Source organism: Harpegnathos saltator, unplaced genomic scaffold (genome assembly GCF_003227715.2).
Source record: "Harpegnathos saltator strain DR-91 unplaced genomic scaffold, Hsal_v8.6 scaffold234, whole genome shotgun sequence".
Lineage (NCBI taxonomy): Eukaryota > Metazoa > Arthropoda > Insecta > Hymenoptera > Formicidae > Harpegnathos > Harpegnathos saltator.
Genome location: NW_020230022.1, coordinates 309,260 through 330,316, shown reverse-complemented (window position 1 = coordinate 330,316; position 21,057 = coordinate 309,260). Strand labels below are relative to the sequence as shown.

The window sequence follows — 21,057 nt, the reverse complement described above, 5'->3', positions numbered from 1 at the left end:
GCAGTCCATGGGAAACCCAGGAAAAGGAATTAATAGTGGAAGTGGAGATGGGAGAAAAGTGAGACGCAGAATCCCCAACACCGCAGCAGTCTCTATAACTGCCGACAAGGGGTAGTATAAAGAGCTGCTGGTGGAGGCCAAGCGGAGAATAGACCTGGAGGACCTAGGGATCTCTAAAATAAAAACGAGGCAAGGAATAATAGGGGCCTTAATTTTGGAGATCCCAGGAGAAAACAGGGGAGACCAGGCTGATCTCTTGGCATGCAATCTAAAAGAAGTTCTGGCAGATAGGGCCAAAATCAATCGCCCCTAGGAAATGGGGGAGATTAAGCTCAGGGGCCTGGAGATCTCCACCACAGAGGAAGAAGCGGCAGGATGCGTGGCTGAAGCAGGAGGGTGTGGAGTATCGAAGGTTAAAACGGGAAGGATCAGGACTACATGGACTGGGTCCAGATCCCTGTGGTTACAATGTCCCCTAATAGCGGCAAAGAAGATCGCTGAGAGGGGGACACTGGCCATGGGGTGGACCCAGGTGAAAGTCGAGCTATTGGACTCCAGACCTATGCAATGTTTCAAGTGCCTCGAGAATGCGCATGTGCAACATAATTGCCCAAATAATACGGATAGGAGGCAGAACTTTTACAGGTGTGGCGAGGCGGGACATTTGGCTCGAGACTGTTTTGCCCGAGCCAGATGTCAAATCTGTGCAGAGGCGGGAGTGCCGGCAGGCCACAGGATGAGTGGTCCTGCCTGTCACCCCCCAAGAAAAGGAAAGCCAGGAGAGGGCAGAGGGTGGTGGAGGAGGCATCCGCACCGATGCCACCCGCACCCTCTGTCCCTCCTGTGAGACAGGAAGAGGAAAAGGTGGAGGAATCGTCGTTCCCCCCATCTAACCAAGATTCTCCCTCCAACACCCAGCAGGAGGAAAGTGAGGAGATGGAAGTGGAGAGGAGAGGGGAGAAACGCTCCCGTCAGCAAGAAGAGAGTGGAAGTGATGACGGGGAACAACCGAGGGGAAAGGTCTCCATTAACGAAATATTGACGGAATAATAGCCACCCGGTTGCTCCAATCTGCACCGTGCTCGACAGGCCATACCGCTCTTTGAGCACACTATGGTGGAGCGCGGTGCAGGATTAGGGATAGCGGCGGAGCCCTATAAAGTCCCCAGGAACCACCCTAGATGGTTCGGGGACGACTTGGGCTCCGTCGCGATAATATGGAAGGCAGGTATAAATTCATCCCTGCTATGCCTGATGGGTAGGAGTAGGGGATTCGTTGTGGCCAGGTGAGGGGCCCTGATCGTGGTCGGGGTCTACCTCCCCCCAACAAAGAGCCTGGACCTGCAAAGGTCCAGGCTCCAAGATATAGGGAGGGACGTACAACGGTTCCTCCCTGAGTCTGTCATCATCGCCGGGGATTTCAACGCGAAATCAGAATTGTGGGGATCCCGGCATGGTGACAGGCGGGGGGACGTAGTTGAAGACTGGGCCGCAGGCTTGGGTCTACACCTGTTAAATGTGGGGAAAAAGTCAACATTCGTGGGGTCGCGGGGGCAGTCGATTATCGACCTTTCTTGGGCAACCCCCGCGGCCCTTCAACGGGTGCGGACCTGGAGGGTGGCGGACGAGCTGGAAGTTTTTTCGGACCATCTGCTTATAGAGATGGAGCTGTCCGTCACCCTCGATGGCCTGTGGCCACAGAAGAAAAAAGAAGGACCCCGATCAGGGCGATGGGCCCTGGCCCAGCTGGATAGGGAGGCCCTCGAGATTTCCCTCGAGGCTGCCACCTGGCCACAACGTAAGAAGGGGCAGGACCTGGACTCTGCGGTAATGGAGATCATGGACATCATTGCACAGGCGTGCGAGGCATCCATGCCCAGAGTCAGGTCCTGCCCCAAAAGGTCCGCCTGGTGATGGACCGACAATATTGCCGATCTCAGGCAAAAGTCGGTCCACCTCAGGCGAACATTTAGAAGGGTTAGGAATAACCCAGACACGGACCCCGAGGCCGTTCTGGCCGCCCGAAGGAAGTTCTGTCTGGCAGCGACAACGCTGAGAGATGCGGCCAAAGGAAAAGGGTAGGACACCCTCCTCCTCTCGTTGGATGCGAATCCGTGGAGGCGCCTTTATAGGATGGTTATGCAGAAACTAAGACCACGAGCGCCCCCGTTGACGGAGACGCTCGATCCCCGGTTCCTCGAACGGGTCATGGGAGCTCTCTTCCCAGTCAGGGAAGGGGACCCCATAGGCTCGTATGTAGCCCCCACCCCCGAACAACGGAGGGTGGTACCAGGGGTCGATGAGGAGGAGGTGGCCAGGGCTGTTAAAAAGGTAACAAGCCGTAAGGCACCAAGACCAGATGGCATCCCTGGCCTCGGGATACCTGAGCAAAGGGCTTGCGGACACATTTACACAAGCCCTTCGGGAAGGTTCCCCCAATCTGGGGGAGGGCCAAGATGGTCCTCCTCCGAAAAGAGGGCAAGCCGGAAGACTCCCCTTCCGCGTACCGGCCCATATGTCTCCTTGATGAGGCGGGCAAATTGTTCGAACGAATAATAGCTGCCCGCCTAGAGGAACATATGCATCGGGAAGGACCAACTCTCGACGACAGCCAATATGGCTTCCGGGAGGGAAGATCAACCGTGGATGCGATTCTGCGTCTACGGTCCCTCTCGGAGGCCTGCGGGAGGGCAGGGTGGCGGTGGCGGTATCGTTGGATATCGCCAACGCGTTTAATACCCTGCCCTGAGGTAGGGTGGTGGTCCTCCACCATCTCCTGATGAGGGTGCATTTCCGCTTCCCATCCTATCTCACGGCTGTCGTCAAGGACTACTTCCGGGATCGGCGTCTCAGTTGGACGGACGCCGACGGCGCTGTACGCGAGAGGGGGATGAGCTGCGGAGTTCCACAAGGGTCGGTCTTAGGCCGAACCTCGGCTATGACTCAGTCCTCCGGACTGCCCTCCCCCCAGCTATAAAATGATTTGTTATGCGTATGACACGCTCATCCTGGCCGGGGGAAAGGACTGGGGGGAGGCCATTACGATGGCTAACTAAGCGGTGGCATGCGCTGTACGTTCAATCCGCGGCCTGGGTCTGGCGGTGGCAGAAAGGACGACGGATCTATCTTCCTTTATGAAAGGGGAAGGAAGCCACTCCAGGCCCAGATAAGAGTAGGAACGGTTAGGGTCCCGATCGAGGCCCAGATGAAATATCTGGGCCTCACATTGGACGGCACCTGGTGCTTCAAAGAGCATATAAGCCGTCTGGTCCCTCGATTGAGGGTCGTTTCGGTCAGAATGGGCAGGATAATGCCCAACATCGGGGGACCAGAATGGAAGGCGCGTCGTCTCCACGCTGGGATACTGAACTCGGTGGCGCTCTATGGAGCGCCGGTCTGGGCCGAGTCTTTGGCCGCCAGCCGCCCAATGCAAGCGCGATTGCGCAAAGCGCAAGGACGGTGGCGGTCAGGGTAGCGAGATGCTACCGGACAGTGTCCCATATGGCGGCGATGGCTCTGGCGGGCATGCCTCCCCTGGAGTTCCTTGCTTTGATGTACAGAACTATGTACATCAGAAGGCGGGAGCTCCTGCAAGGGGGGGAGGCGAATGAGGCGCTCGCCAAAGCAATATGGCGTATGAAGAAGCACCAGGCTCGGCTGATCCTCCTCCAGAGATGCCAGAGGATCCTGGCCAATGCCAGGTACGGGAGGAGGACGTCGAGGCCGTCCAGCCCTGCCTGCAGGAATGGGTAGGCAGGGCATTCGGGACCCTAACGTTTAGGATGACACAGGTATTCACCGGACACGGATGTTTCGGTGAGTACCTGTGTCGAATAGGGAAAGAGCGTACAGCTGCATGTCACCACTGTGGTCATGATCACGACTCCGCGCAGCATACGCTCCAGGATTGCCCCGCCTGGAGTATGGAGCGCGGAGTCGTAATCCGGGAAATTGGGCGTGATCTCTCGCTCCCCACGATAGTTGGAGCAATAGTGGGGAGCGAGAGAAACTGGGAGGTGTTTGCCTCCTTCTGCGAGACTGATTTCGCAGAAGGAGATCGCAGAAGAAGGCCGCTGAGAGGCGGAGGGTCGGTGCAGAAGGAGAAGAAGGAGAGAACGGCACCGATTATGGAGGTGGGATAGGAGCAGGAGCAGAGAGGAGGACGTCTACTCCTCAGAGGAGGATGAAATGAGGAGGATGGTGGGCTCACCATCTGCGCCCCCCAACTTGCCCCCACTCCCCCGCCATCGTCACCACTGAAAAGGGCCCCGAAGAGGCGCCGAGATACCCCTGGGGCAAAAAGGAGAGACGGGGCAACAGGAGGACCCGCTAAAAAAAGGCGAAGGTGGCGACTCCGCTTTCGTCTCCTGCACTTGCAGCAGGGAGAACGAGGGAGGGTGGTATACATCCACCCCCTACTCACACGCCGACCCTAAAGAAAGGGATCGGATGAAATTAAAGTGGGAGAGTGTGAGGTGGAGGTGTGTCATCACTTCCACCAGTAAAAATCACCTTTGCCCCCTATTCTAGGCCCATAATATTGGGTGAGTGCAAAAGTTCGTGCGGAGTTTGTGAGTAAAAGTCACACAGTGATTAGGCTAACAAAAATCTTTATTCAATCAATGATATATTCTCCATCGTTTTCTATAATCTTTTCCCAACGTTCTGGCAGCATACGGATGCCTCAATCATAAAAACTGCGCGGTTTAGATTCGAAGAACGAAGAGACGCCGTTTTTTAAGGCCTCCAAAGAGTCAAAGCTTTTTCCATTTAAATAATTTTGCAATGACCGGAACAAGTAATAGTCAGATGGTGCGATATCAGGAGAATACGGTGGATGCGTTAAGACATCCCATTTCAGGCTCTTCAGTTTGCGCAGCGTCTTTTTCGAAACGTGTGGTCTGGCGTTGTCGTGATGAAAGACGACTCCCTTGCGATTTGACAAAATCGGACGTTTCTCTTTTATTTCTCGATTCAGATTGGTTAATTGGCGACAGTACTTGTCCGAATCAATCGTTTCGCCAGCGGGGAGAAGCTCGAAATAGATTATGCCCTTGCAATCCCACCAAACAGAGAGCATCACCTTCATCGGGTGCAAACTGGCCTTTGGCATTGCGTCACTATGCTCACCTGATTGTTTCCATGTCCGTTTGTGCTGAACATTGTTGTAGAGGACCCATTTCTCATCGCCCGTCACTAGTCGATCCAAAAACGACTCGTTATTGAGCCGCCCGAGTAAAGAAACGGCTGCAGAAATTCTCTTGATTTTGTTCTTCTCGGTCAGCAAATGGGGCACCCATATATCGAGCTTCAAATCGAATCCCATTTTTTTTAAACGCCGAAAAGCGGTTGATCGGTCAACGTTTAGTGCTGTAGCAACTTCTTCTGTTGAAATTCGCGGATTATTGAGCACTAAAGTACGCAAAACATCGTCATCAATGTCAGAAGGTCGACCAGAGCGTGGCTCATCTTCAAGGTTAAATTCTCCGCGCCGAAATTTAGCAAACCATTTTTCCACACTTCGTTTAGCTGGTGCTTCATCCTGATAAACATCCTGAATGTTTTTTACGGCTGCGGCAACGTTTATTCCCTTCCGAAACTCGTAAAGCATAACATGCCGTAAATGCACCTTATCGATACTCATTTTTAAAGTGATATTTCTCGAAGCAGTTTGTATGAAAACAAATGATTTTTTTTTTAATAACAGCTGAAGACGTCACCTTTCCAACGTTATATAATATGTAGATGGAAGTATTAATGACAACACTTTACGACGCTTATAACTCCATCTATTGAAACTCCGCACGAACTTTTGCACTCACCCAATAAATGGGCATTTGGGAAGGGGTCTTTGACCCCCCACCCAGCCTCCTGAAAAGGAGGTGGGAGTGCCCAGCGGCTAGGGGATTAGATTCTTCCCCCCCGTAATAGTTAGGCGGGAGGGGGGGGCACAGGGCAGGAATTCCCGGTGCCCCAACCAGCCCTTCTAACGCCGGGTGGCTGGCTGATTCTGTGGGTCAGTCAGCCACACAACGGTATCTTGGCGGCGCCCCGCCTGACTGTGAACGGTGGTTGAAGCGCAGGCGTTTGCCGGCTTCCCCCTTTCCAGTCACATAGGCGGGGCGTGGGGGTGGAAAGGGAAGGAACGGTGGTTGAGAAGAATCTCGGTTTGTCTCTCCCTTCCTCCCTGGGGAGTGGCGGTTGAGGAGAGCTCAGGATCGCCTCCCCCCTCCCCGCTCCACCCCTCAGGGACAGACGATGAGTCTATCCGGACTCGGGGCCCCGATTGCAGTTATGTAGGCACCGGGGCGCCGATCCAAGTCCCTTCGCAGCGCCAACCGGGGAGGTTTTAGCCGGTAGGAGTCCGGCATAACCCTGGCCCTTCCCCGAGGGTCAGGGTATCCATGATGGATTTCCTCCTCGTCAAAAAAAAAAAAGAATGGAGGCCGACCTGGAGTGTCCAGGGAGGCCGCTAGGGACAGGCAGGAGGCATTATTAACCCCCGGAGGCATTGCACGCCGGTACTCCGGCAGCCGAAGGGGGTGATGTCTTCTCTGCCTGTCCCGTTGTGTAGGAGTCGTCCCCGAAGGCATTACACGCCGGTGTTCCGGCAGCCTAAGGGGATGGGCCACACCCGGGTCTGCACATCGTGGGGTTTGGAACCACCACGGTACCCGAGTAGGCGGGGGGAGGGGCTCCGGGCCGCTCGGACTTATTCCAAGGTCTGGGCTGGGGCCCCCCGGGGTGAGCCCGGGAGGTGGCGATCGCTACACCCTAAAGTCACCCACGGGCGGCGTGGGTACGCTGGTCGCCGTGGAGGAGGGGTCCTGGTGGGTAGCGACACCAGTGACTTACCTCCTTCCCCCCACTTGGCAGCGCGCCCAGCGGTGCCCCCAAGGTCGGAGGCTGGGGACCCTCGAAACCGGCCAAGCTCCCAGCAATGGGAGTCTGGGCGGGAGTAGGGGGATCGGAGTTCAGTGCCCAGGATGACCTCTCCCTGGGCCCGTAGTATAAACCGGCTCCCCGTGGGAACTCGGGGACACCGTCGGGTCATGTTTTCAGCGGTGCGGGCATTCCCGGCCGGTCGAGCCGCTGGGGGAACGTGGGATTAAGAGAAATGGCTGACAAATCCAAGAAGAGGAGGAGGGAGGAGGAGGAGGTGAGAGGCACGGAGTCCTTGTCAGGGAGCTCGCAACCTTTTTTTAACGTACGTTTACGTGAAGAGATTGCGAAGCTCACGGTTATCCCAGACCTGAAGACACTGAGAGGTGACGAGTATGAGAAAAGACTCACATACTCACAGGAGAGGTATGAGGATTGGGAGGAAGAATGGGATAATGTAAGAGATTACATTGATGACGTGGATGCAACAAGTGGAGAGATATAAGGACTATATAGAGGAGATGAGAAATGAGGCAAGACAACTACACAAAGAAGTGGCATACTCCCGAATAAAAGCGAGGAATTATAAGGATGCTTCTCAAGCATGGGAAGGGAAAGCTAACGCAAGGGAACAGGAGTTGAAGGAAGAAAAGGAGAAGGGAAAAAGCTGATGGGACAACTCGAGTCAGCCAAGAAGGAAATGGCGACCATGAGAAAGGAGAGAGGCAATCTCAGTAGTCGCTTGTATCAGTGAGAGAAAAAATTGAAAGGGATCACATTCCTAAAAGATGAAACCTGGAAAATAAGCTGGGAATTAACAGAAGAGAAACGAAAGAGTGAGGAGAAGGGAAAGGAATTGGAGGAAAAATTGAGACAAAGTAGAGAGAGAGGGAAGGAATTGGAGGAAAGACTGGGTAAGGTAAAGGAACCCAGAACAAAGAAATGGGCTGGGAAAGACCTTTCCAGACGGAAAGGTGGAGGGGGATTTGTGTGGAAATGCAAACAGAGGCGTCTACACCAGACATTCCCAGGGGGACAATGATAGTTCCCCTTGATAGAGAAGAAGAGGATAACACAGCTGCTCACTCAATGGAGTGGACAGCTGTGGACGACAGGAAAAGGAAAAGGAGACAGGACAGAGAGGGGGAGGGAAAGGACGCACCGATCATTAAGGTGACCGTGCGTCCACAACCGCAGAAGGGAAGGGTTGAGCCACTGAGCCCCCTGCACAGAGAGAAAAGGGAGGTAAATGGCCGCGGCTACCCACGACAGCTGCGGTCACGATTAGATTAGAGGAAGGGGCTTCGTACGCCGAAGTAATAAAGAGGGCAACGAGGGAGATCCCCCTCACGGAATTAAGTATCCCTGGCGTGGACGCAGGGAGGAGTGCGGATGGCGCACTTTTAGTCCGCGTCAGGGACCTGGGCCCTGAGGGGGAAAAGCCGACCTGGATACCTATTATGGAACTCGTTGGAATCGATTCCGATCGAATTTATTTCATTATTTCCTAGATTTATATTGTATTTTCTAGGGAAAACGGAATTATTCCGATCGGAATCGATTCCGACGAGTTCCATGATAGGTACCTTGCTCGCACAGCGGCTTAAGGAGGTGTTGCCAGGGGCAGCTATAGGTCATCCAGTGATGAAAGGGGAGGCCCGCTTCACGGGTTTTAATGAGGCGGCCTCCCCTGATGAAATCAAAGCGGCCCTGGCGGAATGCGCGGGCTGCGGTGTGGATAAAATAGAAATGGGTCCTCTTAAATGGAGACCTCGGGGTAGGGGTGCCGCATGGGCACGACTACCGTTAGCCGCTGCGGTGACAGCGGCAAGAAAGAGAGGATATGCACTGGGGTGGTCGACTGTCAGTGTTACGATGCTGGCAGCCAGGCCACCCACACTTATAGCATCCAGTGCTATAAGTGCTGGGGCCTCGGCCACACAAGATGGAACTGTCCCGCTGCAGTAGACCGTAGCGGGCTATGCTATCGGTGTGGCCGGGGTGGGCACACCGCGCGGCAGTGTGAAGAACTGCCAAATTGCGCGGTGTGCCAAGAAGCAGGAAGAAACGCGAGCCAGCAGGATGGCTGGGCCATCCTGCTGGCTCGTAACGCAGGGGGGCGACAATAGGCGCCTTGGACGCCGTCACGTTCGCCCTCCCAACGAGGGATCGTTGGGTGGTGGTGTGAGTGGTCACACCACCATGTTTGGGTGGCCAAACCCCCACACTCAACTCTGGGGATGGGGGTGAGGAAAGGAGGAGGTTAAAGGGCCCTGAAATAGATCGGGGTCCTACCACAGAAAGGAGAAGGGAAGTGGGAGAAGGAAATCTCCCACCAGACCGAGCGCCAATACCAACTGGCGCGAAAGGGAAGGGGCAGGCCAGCAGCTGCCCCCAACCGACTACGGAGGATGGTCGAGCCGTTCCTCAACAAGGGGTGGCCAGGCCAAGTAAACACAACAGGAGAAGGGGAGAGGGCGGCGGCGTTTCTCGCCGCCAGCAAGCGCACCCCTCCCCCCATCCTTCTGGGAGAACCCGTGAAATACGGTTAACCCCCCAGACGGGATGCCCAGACGGGATGCCCAGACGGGTACCCGCGCCTAACGGCCGTGCGAGCTTGTTCCCCACTTGCCCGCAACTAGCCGACCATCGCAGGCCCCGTGCGGCAGGGCACCCCGCTCAAAGGGAGCAACCCTTGAGAGGGCAGACCTTCCGTCCTCCCCGCCAGGTAGTGCAGCTTCGCCGCGCTCCACCATTGTCCCTTCATCAGCCCGGCTGCTATCCCACTCTCCGGTGAGAGCGATCCTCTCGCTCCATCGCCTCCGAGCCCGCTGTAGGTCAGCTATTCTGCTAGTTACCAAGGCTCCTCTCTCCAGAGTCTTTGCTGGCGCACTTCAGAGTTACCTCCAAAGGCGCCCGATCCAACACTCGGAGCTTACACTCTCTCCCCTCAGGAAAACCGGTTCATTCAGGATCCCCACTCGCCACAAAGCACGGTCAAACAGTCCCACCGCTCGGCCGACCCCTCCCCGCGAATGAGGATCCGTCCCCAGCCCTCCTCTAGGAATCACACTCTTAGAGTGCCGGCTGGCGCGCTTCCGAGTTGCCTCAAAGGCGCCCGACCCAACACTTGGAGTTACACTATTCTCCCTCGGGAGGGCCAGTTCATTCAGGACCTTCACTCGCCTCTGAGCACGGCTAAACAGTCCCACCGCTCGGCCGACTTCTCTTCCCGAATGAGGATCCGTCCCCAACCCTTAATATACTTGGATACTTTGGTGGGCATTTTCTAGGCTCACGTACGGGTTCCCTGGGGGTTCCCCAAGGATCAGTATTCAGCCCTTTGCTATTTGATCTATATATAGCCAATATATACTCTGGCCTAGATGACTCAATCGAGATAATGGCTTACGCGGACGATCTTGTTATATTTACCAAATATAAAGATTCACTCTATCCACTCTATCTCGAACCATCTAAATGCTAATCTAAAAATTCTTAGTATGAACCTATCAAGACTTGATTTAAGCATCTCCACTGAGAAGACTAATTGGTGTATATTTGATCAAAACAAGAGGTTTCGCACCTTGCAGTCCATTGTCAATTTTGATCGCTTGTGGCTGCAACTCGAGGAGTCTGTTATTCCTCTTGTCTCCTATGTTACGTTTTTAGGGTTCGTTTTTAACTAAAATCTTTCATGGAAACCTCATATTAATAAGATCAGAGTGGAAGGCCAGAAACGAGTTAATTTGATCAAATCTTTTACTGGAATTAAATGGGGTGCGCATCCAACTACTCTACTAACTGTATACAAAGGCCTTGTTAGGTCTTTTCTAGACTGGGGCGGCGTTGTGTTTATGGAAGTCCCTAGGAACCTGATTGTGCAATTGGACAGGATACACTATAGTTGCGAGTAATTCTTGGTTTTATGAGATCTATCCCCACCAATATCTTACTGGATCAGATAGCTGAATGGCCGCTGGTCTTCAGGTGGAGATTCTTGAAATGAAAACGTTTATCAAAAGCTATACATTATTGGATAACCCGTTGAACAGATTTGTTGATGACTAGTGTGTCTCTGTTTATGATAGCGGCGGTGCTCGTAACGAGTTAAATCCAGTCCCGGCATTTCTGTCTAACGTTCTAGCGCATCAGGATCCTCTTCGGGTAATGAGAAACCATTCCTTTCCCTCCTCCCTTGAATACTCCTTCAACTTTAGATTTTTCCGGCCTAACAACAATGTCAATCTCTTTGACGACATCAAGAGATTTAATAAGAGAAATGGCAATTTTTGGTTTGACTCCAATAATAAACATATTTCGGTTAAAGGGTTACAAAGGCGCGTTTGTGGTATAATTCGTGACTTGAATCTTTTTACAGAGGTGTACATAGATGGTTCAATTCTTAAGAACAGGAAGGTTGGATTTGGTGTATATATCCCGTCTCCTGAATTCCGTGAATTCATCCATACCTTTGATTCAGGCAACATCTTTTACGTTGAGGCACTGGCTATCCTTTGGGCTGTTAATACTATCTCTGAAGAGAATTTTGCAAAAACAGGCATTTTTACTGATTCTCTTAGTACCATTAGCGCTCTTGGTTCAGATGATCCGGAGGGTAAGGCCACCGGTATTATTTTTGCAATCAAATTTGCTCTATGGAAAGCCTCGGTTAAAGGACTTAGCATCATCCTATTTCGGACATCTGGTCACAAAGGTATTCCCGGCAATTAGCTAGCTGACGTTCTGGCTGGCTTGGGCGCACGTAGTACCGAGCCTCCTAATGAACAGAGTTCGTCTCCATTCATGAGGGATTTTATTGACGGTTTTAAGAGGTACACGATAATGCTATGGGATTTTTGGAAGATGAATTTCTGTACAAAGGAGTTAGGTACAGAACTGGGGTCTCTCAGTTGTCCATCAAACCTTGGTTCTCTATTCTGAAGCATGTTAAAAGAAGAACTATTACCTTGATGGCAAGGCTGAGATCACGACATATTTGCACTATGGAACATTTAATCAGGAAACTCAATATAGAGGACTCTGCTTGTTTATGTGGATGGTATAATCGAGACGTGGAACATGTTCTCTTCAGATGCCCTCTATTCGCGGAGAAATCGGACCAATTGTTACTTAAACTTTATCACAAAGGGGATATTACTAACAGTGATGAAATCGTAAACTCAGCATTTAACAACAAATTTATCTCAAGCTTTGCGGAAATTGCAAAATTCCTAGAGGAAACCAACCAGATACTGAGATCAATCTTGGCAATATTTCATCGAACTTACACTGGAGAGTGGCGTTGGAGCAGTACACACGCGGACATAAAGGTTTGTGACCGTTTTTTTGCAATTTTCGGAACGCATCCCGACTCGAGAAGAATGAGAGTCACTGCTCCACCTGTGGAGCACGCCTGCGCAGTGACTCACGACGAAAAGCGAGAAATGAAATATATGCGGTGGGACATATTATAATAATATTGATGAAATGAATACTCCAGCATTAAATGGAAATGAGGGAACACAGAACAGACAAGAATCATCCGATGTAAATCTTATACTCCGGAGGACATCCGAAAAAAGTAGAGATAAATAAACATGTTTATGTTTTTAAAACAATATGAACTTAATTAAGAGAATTAAGCTGCATTACGATAATTACGATTCTGTTATACATTTGTATGTGATTTATTGTTTCAGCAACAGCCATCTTCTATAGCAGAAGCAATGATATTAGACACAGAAGCAGCTGTTATAGCGAATTTTGAATTTTTGGGACATACAGACATGGACATGGAAGAGGAAAAAGGAGATGGAGAGGATGAAATTTATGATGCAAATACAGATACCAAACTAAATAAAGTAACGTTTACTATCATCTTGCGTTTTAATGATATTATTCACGCTATTTGTTAACATAATTTCTTATTTTTCAGGCATTTATTCTCCTTCTAGCGGAAGATGTTGATACAGATGCAGAGGCAGAAATATTAAATGAATTAAATCTCCTCACAGAAATTGAAGAATCGCCACCTGGTTCTATCCATCTGGAAATGAATTCTTCAAAAGTTAGTAAATCCCTTTTTATTCGTGTATTTTAAGATAAAATATAAACCTTTTACAATAATAGATATTTTATAATATTGTCACATATAATCACATAATCTAATGATGCCTGTAGATTTATTACATAGAGGATTACAACAAGATCCAAGATGCCTAAATAATAAAGAAGGCGGTGACTCCACGCTGGAATTAGGAGAATTAGAACAATTATGTGTTAACAATGATGCAGAAATATCGTACGATGTAAGTTCCAAGAATTTTCCCCTGTATTTCAGTCGAGTCGCTTTTTCAGCTATGTAAGAGTTACAGTTTGAATGAATACAGTTTAATCTCTTCGAACGTTTTGATAATCTCTGCGAGCATCATGGATGTGAGAAGATATCTACATTGGCCGACTGCTACTATTGCGTGAGCGGATGTCCCGAGCCGAGGTCCGATCACAAAGTGCTGCATAGAAATGGGTTTAGGTGAGTGGAATGTCATTTACACGTGGTTGGCAGATATCTTCAAATCTGGTGCTAAATTAATGCTGTGCGTTTCTCATCTTAACAGCTATGATCGAAGCGATCAAACAATTCGACATCGAAAGAAGGGAAGGTGTGAACATGAGAATAGGTGTGCATACAGGCACCGTGCTCTGCGGAATCGTGGGTACGAAAAGATTCAAGTTCAATGTCTGGTCGAACGATGTGACATTGGCGAATAAACTCGAGAGCGGGAAGCGGGAAAATCCGGTCGTGTACACTTGAATGAGAATATCCTGAGATTTCTGGACGACCAGTACATCACGGAAGAGGGAGAACTAGACAATGGTGAGTAAATTAATTCGGAAGGAAAGCAAGCAGACCAAAATTGGAATTTTATGTGTCATGCGTTGTTGGAAATATCGCATAACAGCCTGCGAATGAGCAAAATATTGGAACTTGTTTATTCGTTTCAGGTGTTAAGACTTATTTCATCCGAGCCTGCAAGTCGGACTTCGTGAATCAATTTATCACGAACGTTACATCACCGAAAAGTATCTCACCGTTGATGCAGTCACGTAGCCGTCTGGCGTCGTGCAATACTCAGGTTAAGCCATGCCATCATTATCTCCACATGGTCATCAACACGAGCAACTATCGGATGAAAGCTAATTCCTTGCCGAGTATTTTGGATTCCGAGAATGGCGACGACACTATAGACGAAAAAGAGGATTCTAACAAGAGCCCGACGTCCACCACTAGTTACGGCAAGAAGAAGTACGAAACGGAAGAAAGAAAGTATGAAATAAACCGTGGAAGTACTTGCAGAGGCAACGGACGACCGAGGAGATGACACCGCTGAAGATAGAGGAGAGGAGAAACATCGCCATGGGACGAGCGAAACCTGAAGTCCAGGCGTATGAGGAGTGCAATGGGTTTAGACGAGTATATGGCTCTCTTCATTTCCCTACTTGGCATATTTTGTAGTCTCTCGACAGTAACGATTGACGCAGATTCCTCTTACGAGGGTTGCCTTTTATATTTCGGGAATGGACGATCCAGGTGCTGCCATCTGACAACCGACGTTCCTAACGTAAAGTTCGACTTTTTGTCAGTATACTTACTCAGAACGTTTTGATGTCCATGTGCCATTTATGTTGTTTACAGTGACATGAAAAATTGATGTCGGCCAAGAAATGGAATTAAGTCATGAACATTTCTGTGCGATTATTTTTTACAACTTTCGACGTGGATTATCTCAACAACAGTGCATCGATGAACTTAATTCAACTTTTGGCGATGAAGCACCATCAAAAACCACTATATATCGATGGTATACGGAATTCAATTGTGGCCGTAGTTCGCTTAGTGATGAATTTCGTGAAGATCGTCCAAAATCGGTTGTTGCTCCAGAAAACATTGATGCTGTGCGTGAACTGATATTGTAAGATCGTCATGTGACTTATCGTGAGATTGAGGCATCCTTGGGCATTAGTGGGACCAACATACATTCAATATTGCATGAACATTTGGCTATAAAAAAAATTTGTTCGCGTTGGATCCCACATAATTTAACAATCGCTCAAAAAAAGGCTCGTGTCGATTGGTCGAGAGAAATACTCAAGAAATATGATTGCGGTGCTTCAAAACACGTCTATGATATCGTAACAGGTGACGAATCATGGATCTATGCGTATGAGCCCGAAAGTAAACAGCAGTCAACTGTATGGGTCTTTCAAGATGAGTCAAATCCAACAAAAGTTGTTCGCGAAGCACTTCAAAGCAAATGGTCGCCTGTTTTTTCGGAAAAACCGGACATATGGCAACTGTACCATTAGTGCAATGTCGGATGGTCAATTCTGAATGGTACACCATTTATTTGTCAAAAGTCTTCGGAAAAATAAGGGAAACCAACCGCCGAAGACGCATCATTCTTTACCAGGACAATGCGAGCTCTCACACATCGGCTCAAACAAGAGACTTTTTGAGAACTGAAAAAGTCGAATTGATGGGTCATCCGCCGTACAGCCCTGATTTGGCACCCAATGACTTCTTTTTATTCCCGCAAATCAAAAATAAATTACGAGATCAACGTTTTTCGACGCTTGAAGAAGCGGTTGATGCGTTCAAAATGCATGTTTTGGAGGTACCTCAATCGGAGTGGAAAAAGTGCTTCGAAAATTGGTTCAAGCGCATGCAAAAGTGTATTGATCTTCATGGAAAATATTTTGAAAAACAATAAACCCATGTACGATGATTAATTTCCTTTTTTTGTTCTCTATTCCCGAAATATAAAAGGCAACCCTCGTACCAATGGCGTCGAGATGGATCCGAAACCTGTACCTTCTACTCCTTTATTATTTGGTCAAGAACCGATTAGTCACGCTTCTTCCATATGCAGAAGGAAGGATTCCGGCATTAAGAGCAACATCAAGCGAAGTAGTATACAACAGCAGGTACCGAAAATTGTGTATATATTTTGTACAGCTTCAACTACAGAGTGAATTACTTGCCACAAACGTGTTTCATTTGCATTATTATACAATCCTGTTGCAGTTATTCCTAATAAACGGCATGGCCCAAGGCGATCGTTTAGGACACAGGGTCAGTGGCTATTATACTTCTAGTTGGACGTTAAATTCTACTCACGAGCCTTCATCGTCGATACCTCCTTACCCGTTTCCACCGATAGTGACGGATATATTCGGCGCATGCTTTCATAAACTGCGAAAGCGATTCGATCTCCAGTTGATTAGGTAAGCGAATCGCTGGCAGAAGTGTTGCACAAATGACGACAAAATCCATTAAGCCGGTCTTTCATTTCTCTAAAGATGTGTCCAAGACAACGTGAGCTCTCAACGTTCGTACTTCGTTAAGCCAACGCTGTCCAACTGTTACGTCCTGCGGACTCCGCGTACTTTGAATTCGTTGTCAAGTAGGGCGAATTGCATTTTATATTATACGACCAAATATTCATGTTCCGCGACCCTCCGAGAATAGTGACGTCATACACACAGATTTCTCTTTCTTTTCTCTCTGCTTTAATCACCGGAGTTTCCTCTATTTCCGTCGGAAAAGATCCGCTGAGTTATTTTAGCCATATATCTCCTCTCGAAATAACCTTAAATAACTTCCTGTTCAGAGCAACAATTTTCTTTGAAGACGGACCGACCAGACAATCTTTCATGCTGTTATATAATATTACTAGCCTTTGATCTTCGGAAACTCATGCTTTCCCATGTTATTTATAGATTCTTATCGCGCACAATCTCTGACTAACCCTAGCGGAACCATGAAGTCTTTTACTGCCATAGATACCAGATCCTTTATCATATTTATCTCAGGCTAAGAACCCCACTAAGAACCCACTTCCGAAAAGTTTTGCAACAAAATCCTATACCCATATTTGGACATAAACTTTGGAGCCTGACGCAACTTCCAAAACCCCACCCTCTCGACCGAGGTGACGTTTTTAGTAAAATGAAAAAGCTATGCCACTTCTATTTCTCCTCTCGACCGACTCGCAGCCAGGACAGAGTCTTCTCTCCAACACCCCTTCAGGGTCTCTTAATAACCAAGCCTACTAGTGAGGCAGATCAGAGTTCTTCAGTTGTTAATTATTCTGTGCAACGATTATTCTGTGCGTTCTTGGGGCATTGCGAGCGATCCTGCTGAAACCAGTTTCCTGTTCTTGGCGCAAAATTTGGGTCCATCCTCACAGACACGTAGCAATTACACTTTTCATTGTCGACTAACATCATAGAACCAGCAGTAAGTTATTTATACTTTCTTTTGCCTGAGTGACCCCTGTCTTTTCATTTTCTTCTTTTCTTCTCTCTGTTTTCTTTTCCTTTCCTTTGCTTCCCTTTTTCTAGTCCCTTGGCATTCCGCCTTAATTGTTAAATCAGGTGCCAGTGGCCAATCTTTTCGATCACAGTCGGACATAACGAACACGGAATTTTGCTCAGACCGCGATTGTTTATACATATATGTATACGTACACATTATAAAAGCTTATAAATTTTATTTCATTGTGAACATCCGTCTAGTTACTAATAAAACAAGTTGTTTGTAATTGTAAGCCAATCACGTTTTCCAAATAATTATTCTCAACCAAAAAATTCTCCCTTCTCTCAACCGTCGCTCACGGTCCTATCCCAGGTAAAAGGATTCAGTTCCTTGACCTAAATAAAGGACCACCGACGTACGTCCGCGCCAGATAAAGGGGTTATTCCGATCCTTGATCTGCACCGCAGACTTGCGAGTACATCGGAGCGAAAGCAAGCGTCAAGTTGCGTTCCTCCTCCAGGACGTAACACAACGTTACTCTTTTTTAACACAATTACTCTTTTTCTTAACACAACGTTACTCTTTTTTAAGAACAAGGAGATGGAGAAGGAGTACTGAGAGAATGTGCACAAAGCTAGCGAAGGTATTGGCGGCAATCCGCCTACTGGCTACTGCGAGGTTCAACATGAATTTTGATATTCTGATATCCGCTCTGGTCTACACGGTCATCACGATCTTTCTTTTCACAATACATAAAAATATAAGGAAAAAACCCTCTCGAGAGAGAAAGAGCTTCATAATTTGTATCCATTCTATTATGTCTATATATGAGAAGATATATTGATACATGGAAATATACTTACATCTTGTAATCACATGCGCACATGGCAAAGTATGTTTTTGAGAAGAACAAAGGAAAATATAATGAAAAAGATATGAAAAGAAGAGCAGAAACTGAGAGAAAAAGAAAAAGAAGAGAAAAAACATGAGGAGGAGGCAGAAGAACGTTTAGCCACTCTATGTAAAATTGGAGATCGCTGTGAGGTATCTGTTCTAAATCAACGAAAACGAGGAGCTACAATTTTATATGTTGGTCAGTAAAAAATTATATCTTTATTATGTTAACAAATAGCGTGAACAATATCATTAAAACGTAAGATGATAGTAAATGTTACTTTATTTGGTTTGGTATCTGTATTTGCATCGTAAATTTCATCCTCTCCATCACCTTTTTCCTCTTCCATGTCCATGTCTGTATGTCCCAAAAATTCAAAATTCGCTATAACAGCTGCTTCTGTGTCTAATATCATTGCTTCTGCTATAGAAGATGGCTGTTGCTGAAACAATAAATCACATATAAATGTATAACAGAATCGTAATTATCGTAATGCAGCTTAATTCTCTTAATTAAGTTCGTATTGTTTTAAAAACATAAACATGTTTATTTATCTCTACTTTTTTCGGATGTCCCCCGGAGTATAAGATTTACATCGGATGATTCTTGTCTGTTCTGTGTTCCCTCATTTCCATTTAATGCTGGAGTATTCATTTCATCAATATTATTATAATATGTCCCACCGCATATATTTCATTTCTCGCTTTTCGTCGTGAGTCACTGCGCAGGCGTGCTCCACAGGTGGAGCAGTGACTCTCATTCTTCTCGAGTCGGGATGCGTTCCGAAAATTGCAAAAAAACGGTCACAAACCTTTATGTCCGCAACCGTACTCAACTTGCCCAGAGCCTATTGAATTTAATTGAACTTTCGAGTGAGTCAAGGATTTCCATTAGTACGAATATAAAAGGACGAAAAATTAAATGATTGTGATTGTAGTCTGAATATAAAAGAAGTAGAATATAAAAAGAATAGTATGTAAATAAGTCAACAAATAAAGTAAACTTTTAGGTTATATTATGAATTTGAAAATTATAAAATATGTATATATCTATATATAGTATATATATAGTAAAATTTATATAATAAAATATAATATTTAACTAAAAATTAAATTAAAATTTTAGGTTATCAATTTTGGAAAAAATTAATCATGGAAAATATGGAAACAGTACGCTCGTTTGTTGCTATATATTTGAAAATAGTAGAAAATATGACAATGCAATATACAGAGTGTCCCATTTTAAGTGTCCACACCAAATATCTCTCTTATTTTTGATTTTAGAGAAAAATGGTTCAGACAAGTTTTGTATGGTTTCGAAAGGGCCATAAGATGGTACCATTGATTTGACCTTGAAGAGTCATTTGAAGGTCACGTGAAGGTTACCTTAAATTTTTTAGATAGCACCCCTTATTTTTTATTACATATTCTTGTAGCTGACCTCGAGAGCTTCCCAATACACGATAATCAAATGTTTTTTGGTGAAGTACTTTTCGAGTTATAAAGCTCCAAATTTACAAAATCTTGATAAAAATACAAAACATTTCGTAAAACATTCACTTTCCGATAATCTTATCTTGCATGATCCAACCAGTCAAGGCAAGATCCGAGCATGATCCAGCCAGTCAAGGCAAGATCCGAGTATGATCCAACCAGTCAAGGCAAGATCCGAGCATGATCCAGCCAGTCAAGACGAGATCCTGTATTGCTTGGTAATCAATGAACTGTAACAATTGTGAAAGTGCAATTGTCAATTCTTTTAATGAAACAAATATCAAGAGGCTTGTTCCAAATTTCTTACTTGGGCAACTGTATTTTGGCGAAGTCTCAAACAGACGCATATTATTATCCATTGATTTTTTTTATAAGACAGGAATTTTTGGTTTTTTGGCGCTTTTTTCTTTATAATTATGTCTGCTTATCCACCAAATGAAATTATGGACATGATTCGCATTTTGAGTGAGGCCAGGAATAATTACTCGGCAGCAAGAAGGCTTTATGCTGAAAAATTTCCAGACAGACGCCATCCTGATAGGAAAGTAATAAAAAGACTCTGTGACAGAGCTGAACAGGGTTTTCTTAGAAGAAACCGGCGAAAATCGGGCCCTGATGAAGTCACATCATTGACTGTTATAGGTGTTGTTGCTTTGAATCCTTAAATCTCTACGAGATAAATTGAGGCAATACGGTATATCTAAATCAACAGCCAATCGTGTGCTCAAGCTCAACAAGTTTCACCCATATCACATTCATCTAACTCAGCAATTGGAAGAGAGGGACTACCAACGCCGTATACGTTTTTGTAACTGAGCTCGAGATCAAATCCAACAAAATCCCCGGTTCATTGCTGATACGCTTTTTTCTGATGAAATCACGTTTTGTAATAGAGGAGGCGTTAATAGACATAACTGCCATTATTATTCAGATGCTAATCCACATTGGCAGAGAAGCCAAGAGTTCCAACGGCAGTGGTCCATTAACGTTTGGGCAGGCATCCTGAGAGATATTATTGTTGGTCCATATTTTTTTGAAGAAAATCTCAATGCGGCAATCTTTTTCTTTTTGATCACGGTGGAGAAATCCTCATGGATACCCCCGCCCCTTGGAAGGGCAGGGGTTATACCGGATTCTTACCGGCTAAAACTCCACCGGGGTGTCTACCATTCGGGCCGGAATGTGGGGAGTCGGGGAACTGCGCCGGCACTCCCTCCCCGACACCCGGCCCCGGGGCTCCAATAGAGCCCCACGCCCAAGTACCGCGCCTCTTCCCCGAAGGGAGTTGAGAGACGCGGTGCCCTGGCCGGAGTCCCGGCCGGATTGGCCTTCCGGTTCAATTAAGAAGAGGGGGAACACCCACCTACCTCTTCTGCTAAGCCTCCCTCACTACTTGAGGTAGGCTGGAGGGGTGGGGCCCGTCCCCAAACAGGCCACCACCCCCCTTTCCTACCATGACCGTGGCG

General features: G+C 47.4%; 1 protein-coding gene across 1 annotated transcript; it reads left to right on the top strand.

Annotated features, from left to right (window-relative positions):
• Positions 1 to 12,677: 12,677 nt before the first annotated feature.
• LOC112588507 (soluble guanylate cyclase gcy-35-like) lies at positions 12,678 to 13,699 on the top strand. Its single transcript, XM_025298678.1, has 5 exons — positions 12,678 to 12,746; positions 12,821 to 12,956; positions 13,066 to 13,193; positions 13,275 to 13,417; positions 13,540 to 13,699. Exons 1-5 carry the CDS (start codon positions 12,678 to 12,680, stop codon positions 13,697 to 13,699), a joined length of 636 nt encoding a protein of 211 aa, XP_025154463.1.
• The last annotated feature ends 7,358 nt before the right edge of the window (positions 13,700 to 21,057 follow it).

Coding starts and splice junctions, on each gene's coding strand:
- LOC112588507 (XM_025298678.1), top strand. CDS start 12,678: ATGGAAGAGGAAAAAGGAGATGGAGAGGATGAAATTTATGATGCAAAT. Junction 12,957..13,065: donor AATGAATTCTTCAAAAGTTA/GTAAATCCCTTT, acceptor TGATGCCTGTAG/ATTTATTACATAGAGGATTA. Junction 13,194..13,274: donor ATGCAGAAATATCGTACGAT/GTAAGTTCCAAG, acceptor GAATGAATACAG/TTTAATCTCTTCGAACGTTT.